Source organism: Aythya marila (genome assembly GCF_965140915.1).
Source record: "Aythya marila genome assembly, chromosome: 24".
NCBI lineage: Eukaryota > Metazoa > Chordata > Aves > Anseriformes > Anatidae > Aythya > Aythya marila.
In genome coordinates this window covers 5,865,770-5,877,176 of record NC_139065.1, presented here as the reverse complement: position 1 = coordinate 5,877,176, position 11,407 = coordinate 5,865,770, and the positions used below count along the sequence as shown (strand labels likewise).

The window sequence follows — 11,407 nt, the reverse complement described above, 5'->3', positions numbered from 1 at the left end:
CGGGCGCGGCCGGCGGCGCGTGCGAAGATGGAGGAGTACGCGCGCGAGCCCTGGTGAGCGGCCGGGCGCGGGAAGGGCGCGTGCGGCGGCCGCGGGGCTTTGGCGGGCTCGGGGCGCGCGCGCCAGGAGGGAGAAGGGGGAGGGGGGGGAGGGAGCGGGGGGGGCTCGGGCGGCGGGAAGGGAGGGGGGAGGGGGGGGGAGGTGACCTTGGAGGCGCCGCCATGGCCGCCGCACAGCCCGGTCGTGGCCGCCTCATGGGCGGGCCAAATGCCGCTGTCCCCCACCCCTCAGGTGTTCGTACACACCCAGGAGAGCCCCTCTCGGGCTTCTCTTCTCCAGGCTGAACGGACCCAGCGCTCTCAGCCTGCCCCCACAGGAGGTGCTGGAGGCTCTGAGCATCTTCGTGGCCCTCCTCTGGGCTCCAATGTCTGAGGGCGTTGTCCAAACGCTTCTTGAGCTCCAGCAGCTCGGTGCCATGCCCGCGTCCCTGGGGCCTGTCCCAGTGCCCAACCACCTCGCACAGAGACAGGAATCAGTAAGGCTGGAAAAGCCCTCCAAGATCACCTGGTCCAACTGTCCCCCCACTACCAGCACCCACTAAACCATGTCCCCAAGCACCAGCCCCAACCTCTCCTTGAGCCCCCCCAGGGACAGGGACTCCCCCACCTCCCTGGGCAACCCGTCCCAACGCCTGCCCGCTCTGTCTGAGCAGAAATGGCTCCTCATTGCCCACCTCAACCTCCCCTGGCACAGCTCCATGCTGTCCCCTCGGGTCCTGTCGCTGTCCCCAGAGAGCAGAGCTCAGCACCTGCCCTCCCACTCCCCATGAGGGAGCTGCAGGCCACCATGAGGCCTCCCCTCAGCCTGCTCTGCTCTGGGTCGAACAAACCCTCAGTTTCTCCTCATGTCTTCCCCTCAGGCCCTTCACCACCTCTTTTCCCAGCTGCTGTGGCCCCACCCTACATTTCACCCCATTACCTGCTTTTTGCCCCATTATCTCCATCCCCCAAAGCCCCATGCAGTTCCCCCAGGCCCCGTCCCAAGGCATGGGGCACCCTCAGCCTCTCCCTGCCCGAGCTGCTGTCCTGAGCCCTAAACTGTTCACCATCAGCTATGGTGGCCATCCGAGGGCTGTTGCTGCTGGAGGAACCTGGCCACGTCTCGCATGCTGTGCTCTGCCCGTTTCCCTGCTCTGAGGGGCATCCTTAAAGCCAGGGAAAGATGTAACAGTAACATTAAGCTTGATAAGTGCCAAATTAATAATGGAATAATCTCTTTTATTCTCTTCTGATTCTCTCCACTGCTGAGGTTGAGAACTGCTGGGGCTGTGGGGTGTTTTGTGTCAGCTTTCCGATGCGTCCGGCGCCTATCCGGGAGTTGAAAGGCGCTGACATGAGATAGCAGTGCTGGCATCAAAGGCGTTTTCTCGTTCAAAAGCTGCTCCCGCGGAGGCTTGGAGGGTAGTTTAAGAGGAAAATTAAGTACCCCAAAGGTAACAACTAATGAGCTTTACCTCTGAAGGAGGGTTAAAGATGGAAAAAATCTAGGAGAGCACTCCATGATTGGGGTCTAATTAGTGAAGCTTCTGTAAAGAACAGTCACAGTTTGCTAAATTGGAATTCTTTGACCTTGTGGGTAAAGGAAGACCACTTTACATAATCTATTTAGATTTCCAGAAAGCCTTTTAACAGGGTCGCTCTTAACAAGCGAACAAAGGCAGAGAGTTGTGATGAGATGTTTTATTCATAACAGTAGATCAAAATCTGGACAGGAGGCACAGAGAGAAGAAAAAACGCTGAGAAGAATGAGACGGTCGCTTTTCATCTTGGCAGATCTGACAACAGCGTGCCCGCAACTCTTCCTGATCATCGCTCGTGGGAAATAGGGGGCTTTGTAGGAGGAAAATAAAGTATAAAATGGGGCTAAATTATTTAATTTCATCAAAACTGGAGGGGATTTGTTAGGAATGTGAGATGAAAGCATGTGGCAGGCAGGGCAGTAGAAAGGAAGGGCACTGCCTGGTGGGAGGACGTCCCCTCATTCCACCTCTGGCTGCTGTCCGCATCGGTGTGGGTTTGGGCCCGGAGGCAGCTGGTGGTGGTGGCGTGGGTGGGATCCTGGTGCCCCCACAAAAACGAGTGACTCTGACCCGAAATCAACGTGCGGAGCAGCGTCACGTGCGAGCCAGCAATTCACCTTTGCTCTGCTGTGCAGAGCTGGTGCCACCACCTCACTGCGGGGACTGCACAGATGGGGAACGGGAACGGGTCGGGAAGGGGTCGTGGAAGTGAGAAAGCAGCCTGGGGTGGCCTTTAGGCAGAGGGAACAAAAAATTGGTATTTTTTTGCAGGAAGCAAATGAAAACCCGTGACAAAATATGCAGTGTAGCAGGTGGTCAGGGGAAAAGAGGAGCTGTGTTTCCTTCCTTTCGGCAAAGAGCTTTTACATATCCTGTGGAACAGAAAAGTGGCGGATCTAGAGCAGGTGGATGGAGATGTGCTCTCATGTGCGGGACTGCAGAGCTGGGTGCTGCAGGGAGCTCTCAGGAACAGAAGCACTGAATCCAGAGGGAGATCAGAAAAGCGCATTGATACTCACATCTGTGATGGCTCTTAGTGCAGAATTTGCTAACCTGAACACGGGGCTTGCCGTCGGGTTCGGCTTTGTGAGCGTGCATCTTGCCGCAGCCTGCTTTCTGCTCAGCTTGCTGGGTATTGCCTGTGCAGCAGCTGTGGCTGTCAGGTTTTGCTATAAGATGAAAGAAGCAGAATAACTCCGTGCATACGCTGCAAAATTCCCAGCAGCGGCAGCACGGCTAATTGCAGGCTGGTGCTCGCCCAGCTCGGGAGGTGTTTGGTGACAGAGAATTACAGGGCAGCGGGCTGCAGAGGACAGCAAACCCCAAATTAGAGCCCAGCTCTCCATGGTTGGAAGCCTTTGCTGGGGGGAAGGTGCCTGTTCCTGCACTCCGTGAGGCTGCAGGCTTGGCACCGCTGCCTAGCGCTGCGTGAGCGTTCCTGGGGTTTGTTTTAATGAACTTCAAAGGCCCAGGATGCATCAGAAAAACCTTCCCAGTTTAACAAAAGATGACTTTGAAGTCTCCCATTCAAATAACCAGAACTAACAAAAAGTGTGAGTAACTCCGGAAAGCAGCGTTTTGTTCTCCTGTGGGCTGAGTCTCGTTTGAATTTGCCACCTACGTTTTCCGTAGGTCGAGGTGAGAACGAGAAGAGTGAATTCCGAGTTATTTACACTACACAAGTAGGGCAGAGCTGACTGTAGCTGGAATTGTGCAGACGTTTTCCATGATGGACGCGTCTTGGTGCCACATGAGAGGAGTTCAAACAGCTCTTTGTGGAGCTGATGCTGCCCATGGAGGCAGGGTGTTGGGCTCTAGGTGAACGTGAGCTCGTGTCACTGCACACCTGCGCGTGCCTGGTTTTGGATACCGGGACATTCGTTCGGATGGGGAATTTCCTACAGGAATGCACCGGATGGACGAGTGGTGGATCCCTCAGTTACTCACACAGGGTGACGTGATGCAGCATTGCATTTTCATCTCTGTTTTTCATTACAGTCCCTGGAGGATCGTAGATGACTGCGGAGGTGCTTTCACGATGGGAGCGATAGGAGGTGGCATTTTTCAAGCTATCAAGGGGTTCAGAAATTCCCCGGTGGTAAGTAAAACCATTTGAGAAGTGCATTAAGAGCACGACCCTGCTTCCTCTGTCCATCAGCAGTGAAACTTGGTAGCAGAAGGTGAGGTGGAGGAAATCCTTGTCCACAGAGTGGGACTGATGAACAGGCTGCGTGTCAATAATCCAGACCACGAGTGTCCATTGGGTGAATGGCTCAGCATCCAGAGGGGGCCGTCATCTGTCTGGGTTAAAGTTCTGCCTTCCCCCTTTCCACTGACGGCAGCAGTGGGGCTCTTGCAGCTGGCTGCCCTCCCTCGGTGAGGGGCATCTCTCTTCAGGATAGGAAAGAATGGGGGCAGCAAAATGTGTCCCTCAGCTGAGTTTCTGCCTTTGGTCCTGGCTGCTGCACGTAAAGCAGCAGAGCCTGGGTTGTTCTTCCTCATCTGCCCTGTCCCTCTGCCTTTCTTTAAGAAACTGGAAGACTCAAAGGAAAAATCTTCTTCTCCTTCAGATTTATATTAGGGAGTGTTACTTTCTGTACCTAATCTCTTATTTAAATACTAGTGTTTTTTAACAAATGGATTTATTTGAAAGGCAATTTCAGTTTAAATGTAGAAGTGTGCGTAGACATGGAAGTTCAAGTTTAGGCAACACTAGTCAGTTGTTCTCACTTTCAAGTTTTCTGCAAAATTTTGACCACAAACATGTTGTACAGATGTCTGATAAAAATAAGATCCAACTTCTACTTGAACATTGTAAAACGTTCCTCTGGCTTTTATAGAAAAGACTTAAAAGGGATGAAAGGTGTTTTAGCAGAGATTTACTGTTAGTTTGCTGTTACTATGTGACAATTTGATTGCCTAAATCTTCTTAATAAACTATCAGTTTCATGTAAAGTTCGTAAATAAAATTAAATAACTTTTCCAAAACTAGTCAGATCCTGCAGACACTTAACAGGAATGGGTTTATGTGCTTAACCACATTTAAAATTTGTGTGATACTTGTTAAGTGAGCGTATCCACACTTCTCAGTGCTTGTATCTAAAACAAAACTTGAGTGTTCCCAGTGTGCTTTAAATCTTTCAAAGTATAGGAAATGCATAGTAATTATTGTTGAAATTCCTGGATGACATTTACTGTTTGACACAGAAGGCTCAGAAGCACCTTTTAAACTTGAATTGCGTGCTCCTCTTGGCTACTGAGACTGCGCTGGTGAGGAGGGGAATAACTGCTCCAGCTGACCAGCAGGAGTGGCTGAGTTTGGGCCACCTGCCGAGGTTGCTGCTGCCAGCCATGCCTGCAGCTTCTGGTGAAAAATAGCACTGATAGAAACGCGGCATTACAGCGTGCAGTTCTCTGACACAGCCCTGTGGTGCTCCTCCAGGTGGATTTCTGTGTTTTCCACAGTCTCCTTCCCGCAGTTCCGTGCACCCAATGTTGCTGTTTGCTGGTGTCAAACTGGGGGGAGTGGTTGGGCATCAGATAGGAAGAAAGAATTATATCCGTGACAAATAAATGTGCTTATCTTGCTAAAAGTGTTACGTTAAATGTCTCATTCAACTCCCACCACACCCACCAAACAAACCTGGAACTTAAATCCTTTAAGTTGATGCTTGCTGGCTGTATTTGGTTTTGTAGCTTCCAGGTATATTGCAAAGACATGACAAATAGTAAAATATTCGTAAAAATGCATTTTCTGTCAGCTCCTGATCATGGCCATTGAAGGTGCTTAGAAGTAGGTTGGGCCTGGGGCACGTTTGGGCTATATGCAGTCATTTTGGCTGTCAGGCTTCGTTCTTACATTCTGTCATTCTCTTCTGTTGTAGGGGGTAAACCACCGACTACGGGGAAGTTTGACAGCTATTAAAACAAGAGCTCCACAACTGGGAGGTAACTAATTTTGTGTTGATGTTGCCATCATCTTTCCATGGACTGTTTGGGAATACCAAACACCCAGTTTGGGAATATAACGTGATGGAAGCGCAGGGACACCTGAGCTGCCTTCCAGCAGGCCAGATGCATTTCACCAGGGTTTGTTAGTCCAAGCAGAGAATAAATATGGTTCTGTTGCATCCAGAATTAGTTTTGGTGTGGAGGAAACATGCTTGTGCTCCTGGAGTGATAAACCGGGGTTAATCATTTTGTCATATTTGAGCCAGTTCTGTGCGGAGCTGCCTGCGAGCCTGTGCCTTGTGTGCATGGCTTTAAAGGGAATGAACGTCACTCATTAGGAGAAATCATCAGACGTGGAGAAACAGTGAAATAGGTGGGTGGATCTGGCTGGGATTTCAGATTTCCTCTAAGGTCAGCTAGGTACATTTCAGTCTTTTTTTTTTTTTTTTTTTTTGTAGTGAATGTTGTGCACAAATGTCTAAAATCACAAACCTGCTGCTTGAGTTAAAATGACATTATGAGCTCTTAAAGGTGGTTCAGCATCAAAGTGAGTAAGCCTAAGGATCTGCTCTGTGCCATTATGCAGAAGGAGAAAATGGGAGAGTGATGTTGAGCAGGGGAATGCATTGGCTGCAGCAGAACCTCTCAGAGAAATCGGGGCCACAGGCTCGAAAAGCTCCACAGCCACAGCCTGCGGTGACTGCACAGAGAGAGGAATTCACCCTCCTGGTCCGCATCTGATAGCAAGCTTTCAAAGGCATTAAGACACCTCCAATTAAGGAGAGTTGAACTTAATCTAAGTCACACATTTTTCCCAAAATGAGCCTGGGGATGAGCATTTCTTTTCATTTATAATACCGGTTATTGTTAAATGACTTTAGAATTTGCATTCTGAGAATTGTCACGTTCTCTTTACATCTGCCATACCGTATGGACCAGCTCTGACCTCCTGAGATGCCAGAAGCGGTGTTAGGATAAGGTGCTAAATTACTCTATCGTTCTCTATGAGAAAATATGTTTAAAACATTTTTTTTCTATATGCTATTTTTTCCCTGAGCTATTCCATCTTTATTAGGATGCAGGTTCCATTATAATCACTGCTTGGTAATCTTTTTCTCATGAAATACTAATTAATGAGATTATATACAAAATATATGTGTATGTATAATGTGTGTGTGACTTGACAAGTTTCGAGTTTGTCTCAGTATTGATTTTGACCTGTGTTTGGTTCTTGCTGAGATTGGATGTGTCTGAAAGTGTGCTAACACCACACCACCTCTTGATGACGTGACTGCAGTGTGGCTGCTTGCCTGCTTTTTCTAAACTGGTTTTGCCTTTTTGCCAACTTTCCAACAGGTAGCTTTGCTGTCTGGGGAGGTCTCTTCTCCATGATTGACTGCAGTATGGTCAGAATGAGAGGTAAAGAAGATCCATGGAATTCAATCACAAGCGGAGCCCTAACTGGAGCCATATTAGCTGCCAGAAGTAAGAAATTGAGCTCTTGGGAGCATAGTAATTGAAAAAGCTTCTGTATTCTAAATGTACAGTTCTCATCGTTGCAGCGAAGCGGAATTGTGTGATACCCAAACTGGAGTTTACTTTGTAAGAGAAATTGAAAGATAATCTTAGACTTTTGTCCTGTGCTTATGAAAGTAATAATTATGTTCTCAGACATTACCGTTGTTCTTTTGTTTCCCTGAGGAAGGGGGAGAATTGCTTAGTAATTATCTCTTTATTGATGATACTAATGAGGCTTAATGAATGCAAAATGACTGCTTCTGAGTCTGCCCATAGGAGAGATTATAACTATAGAAAGAGAATTACAATATGCAAAGTAATGCGCTGAAAAAAGAAAAAAGTGTTGTTTTGTACTTTTATTTTTAGATGGACCTGTTGCCATGGTTGGGTCTGCTGCAATGGGAGGAATTCTCCTAGCTTTAATTGAAGGAGCTGGTATTCTCTTAACAAGATTTGCCTCCACACAATTCCCTAATGGTAAGGAGCCATCGCTGCAGTAGCACGAGGCTTTTATTATGCAGTCTTTACTAATGTTCCTCTTCCAGTCATCACTCTTATCATGGAGTAAATCTACTCAGCCAATTCCCAGCTTCTAAGGCTGTAAAAAGTGAAGGAAGAGCCGCACATTGGTGATGATGCAAGAGCTTTCCAGTGTTCTGTCTGTGGGATGACAGTTCTAGAGAAATCCACGTCTAAATGAAGGGAAAGATTGGCTGTCACTCAGCAACGTAAAGGCAGAGGAATGTGGTGCACCTGGGGGTTTCCAGGCCCAGTGGGACGTGGGTCATTTCTGGGGCTTCAGAGGGTGGAGAAGATATTTGGGATTGGACTGAGCAAAATGTGCAGACGTGGGTGGTGTTACGGGAACAGGCGCCCCAGCCCTGTCCTGCTGACTCAGGCCCAAGCAGGACTTGTGGGTTCTTGCTGCTCCTTCCCACTGCGTGGCCGGGCGCTGTGGGGCTGAAAATGAGGATGTCCACATGACAACGTGCCAGATCGTGGAACTGGTCTTCTGCCCCGTCCCCCAGTACATCCACACAGCCCTGACACGTGGTGGCAGCAGTAGTTCAGGTGGCAGTGAGCAACACGCCAGGTTTGAGGGAATCGCAAGCAGCAAGTTGGGTGCGAGATGCAGGGTTTTGTCAGGCTGGCTGTGGTCCCTGTGCAGATGTGTGGGTAACCCTGGCTCACATGAGGAGGTAAAGATCGGCAGGCAGATGCAGAGGGCAGATGTCAAAGAGGGGTAGTGCTGGTGCTTTGTTTTTCCTTTTTAAAACCACTCCAAAACCTGTATCCCCTTTTTTTCCTAAGAAAAACAAGCTGAGATGTCAGTGAGCAGAGTCTGTAACCATTTACATAAATACTTGGCTGGGTGAAACAATTAATATCTCCATTACCCCACCTCGTTTTGGGAGCAATACAGACAAAACCACTAGTGTTGAAAGGATTAGTGGCAAGCCACTAATTCCTGATAGGATTCCTCTCTCGGGTTTGTTCACTGACGTTCTTTGTTCAGTCTAAATTGTTACAATTTCTGTTCTCAATACCAGAGCATTTTAAAATGAACCTGCTTTAGTGAAAGGGTATCATCTGTCTGTTATAATTTATTCTCTCTAAACTTGGCATACAATAAGCGTATTGCTTCCCTCCAGCAGGACGTCAGTAAGAGGAGTCGGGAAGCTGGCTCCACAATGCCTCGTTCCGTTCCACTGCCTTGCCTTGTTGTGGGGCGAGTTACCATGGGTAAACCTGTACAGAATGGCCAGGTTCAACTGCAGGGCAATAAGGCATAGGTTTCCAGCTCCTTTAGGTGACTGAAAACGTTTCCCTCTCACTGCTCTGATTCATTTCCCGATTAGTAAAGGAGCTAAAAATATGTGCCTTATGGGAACAGGGCTCTTGTCAATGTGTAAAGCTCTTGAACATCTTCGAATGGAAAAAAAATGTAAAGTCTTGTTATTGGCTTTGTTAATTTTAGAAGGGATTTATATTAAAGAAAAACACTGTGAATGTGTTTCATGCTTTTAGTAGGATGAATGTCTCATCTTTTCATATTTATTATTTGACTCTTTTTCTTTCTCCTTATTCGCAGGCCCTCAGTTTTCAGACGATCCCTCCCAGTTGCAGCCACCTCCATTTGGCGACTACAGACAATACCAGTGATTATCCTCATTCTGCTAGTTCTTATTGTACCTGAGCTGTAATTTAAAATGCTGGAGGACCAAGATGCGGTATGTCTTTACACCAGTGGTAGTCTCTTACACAAACCATGCCAAGAGGACCTTCAGCACTTGTCAGTGTAAAGCTGCACAGGAGAACTGTTAGAAGATGACAGATCTATTTATTCATAATAGATTCCATTGCTGTAATGTTAATTCATGTCTGGTAGAATACATGGAGATTTAAGATAAGGACCAAATGGAGTCTTGTAATCCTTTGGACATGGACTGAAGTGAATGTCTGTGAAGTCTTCTCTGGGATGTGGCATTAGCCATCCACAGTGAATGCATCTGGAATTTATCCTCTCCCCTTTCGGATTTAGGTTGCTACACAGATTTCAGCTTGAGGAAAAGCATTAATCTACATGCAGTTTTACATTCCTGAAGTGAATATTACTGGGAGAATGTGCAAGCCAGTGAAAATTGCTTCCAGCAATATTTATTTCACCGTTGTTCTTTGTTTACTGCACTACTGCCAAGTTGTTTGGTTAAAGCAGAATCTCTTTTGTGGCTCCTCAGGCTGCAGCACACCTCTGTCCTTCCCCTAAATACACAAAGCTTTGAGCCCCTTTCTGCAGGAGGTGGCAGCATGGTAACTCCGTGGCTGTGCTGAGACCTTGGCTTCAGCTTGGCTGCTGCATACTGTGGCTTGCACAGAAAACTCGAAGAGGTCTGCCACAGGCAGCTTCCCCTGTAGAACTGTTCCTCAAGATGTCTGTAGGGGATCAGGACTGAAAACAGGGAGCTCTCGGGGGTTGGAGGGTGAAGCACCTGCATGCTGTCAGCACAGTTTCTCACCTTTTCACTGTGGATCCAGTCTTTCAGTGCTCTGGAAGGTATCATAGATCCATCTGCTCCATGTTTTTGCTCTTAAATTCCAGTTGTGAAGGCACATTCCCTCTTGCCAGCAGTTAAAAAATTCTTATCTAGCAGGGTTTTCTGTTGAAGGCCCTGGCTAATGGTGTTGCTTGCTGCTGGCAGCTCCTGATAGAATACACATATTTCAAAAGACCTGTGTAGTTTCATCTGAGCTGCTTCTTGGCTTTGCTTTTGCCCAGGAAGGAGTTGGATCTCTGCGCTCTGTGAGGAAACACGCAGACCCATTCAATAGGAAAGGATGAAAATACCAGAAGTGGTCAGAGTAATGCTTGGCAAACGGGTGAATTAGGGTTGTACAATGTGTGCATGCCAGTGCAAGAGCCTGAACATAAAGCTCCTATGTCCTGTCATCCTGTACAAGGGACATTTTTTGTGGCTGTTTCCCCCACCCTGCCTGTCCTAGAACTGCTCCAGGACTGAGGTGTTGTGCTGCTCTGGTGCCTTGCTATTTCATATAGTTGCTGCTGGTGTGTAACTTTCAGAAACCTTAAGGACAACAGCCCCATGTTTCTGAAGGCTTGTCTTGCTTTGCCACTTAACCTGCTTCCTCAGGTGAATCGTAAGGAATTTGCTTGTTTTGTGTCACTCAACCAGCGTGCTCGCCTTTATTCCCAGCTGAGACCCCAGCCACAGAAAAGTCTCTGGTAGTTGAGGGAAAATTACAGTCATCATCAGCACAGAGCCTCCCCTGGGTATCTGAGGCTGTGTTAGTCACCAGATGTTTTCCTGTGCTCTCTCTAGGATTAGTGCACCGGGCATTGTTCAGCTCTGCGTACCTCCCAGCAGCTGAGCCAGCCTCTGCCCTGTGCCCTGGCTCCAAAGCTCGAGGGTTTCGTCCTCTGCCCTGACTCAGGCACTGCCCTCTGGGCTCTGCTGGGCCAGGAGGAAATGGGGCCGCTGCCCTCACTGCTGCAGCACTGGCAGCCTGCACAGGGTTTGCTCCCACTGCCACCTGCATGGGCACAGGAGGGAGGCCGCCAGGCACTGCTGGGTGCCCTCTGTGCATGCCCGCAGCACCACCGGCCTCTACTGGCTGCCGTCAGGGGCTGGGCACACGGCCTCTGTTGCTCGTGGACCATAATTAAGCAGCAGCCTGGATGTCCTGGGTGGCCTCTCCCAGCAGCATCTGGGAGCTGGCTCTGGCTGTGCCGGGCACTGGGGTGCATGGGAGTTGCTGGAGGCTGAGCTGTAGCCCGGGACCAGCTGCCCCCCGCTTTGGGGCTCCATCTGGGCCCTGCCTTTGCCATCCCCAAAGCCAGGC

At 48.7% G+C, this 11,407-nt stretch overlaps 1 protein-coding gene across 1 annotated transcript; it reads left to right on the top strand.

Annotated features, from left to right (window-relative positions):
- TIMM17A (translocase of inner mitochondrial membrane 17A) lies at positions 1-11,329 on the top strand. Its single transcript, XM_082778608.1, has 6 exons — positions 1-53; positions 3,578-3,677; positions 5,464-5,527; positions 6,887-7,015; positions 7,415-7,525; positions 9,141-11,329. The coding sequence occupies exons 1-6, from the start codon at positions 28-30 to the stop codon at positions 9,209-9,211; spliced, it is 501 nt and encodes a 166-aa protein (XP_082634734.1). The 5' UTR covers positions 1-27; the 3' UTR covers positions 9,212-11,329.
- The last annotated feature ends 78 nt before the right edge of the window (positions 11,330-11,407 follow it).

What these genes read in the sequence shown, in the direction of transcription:
- TIMM17A (XM_082778608.1), top strand. Translation starts at nt 28, where the DNA reads ATGGAGGAGTACGCGCGCGAGCCCTG. An exon ending in AAGAGCTCCACAACTGGGAG is followed by an intron (nt 5,528 to 6,886) that starts GTAACTAATTTT and finishes ACTTTCCAACAG; the next exon opens with GTAGCTTTGCTGTCTGGGGA. An exon ending in AGCCATATTAGCTGCCAGAA is followed by an intron (nt 7,016 to 7,414) that starts GTAAGAAATTGA and finishes TTTTATTTTTAG; the next exon opens with ATGGACCTGTTGCCATGGTT.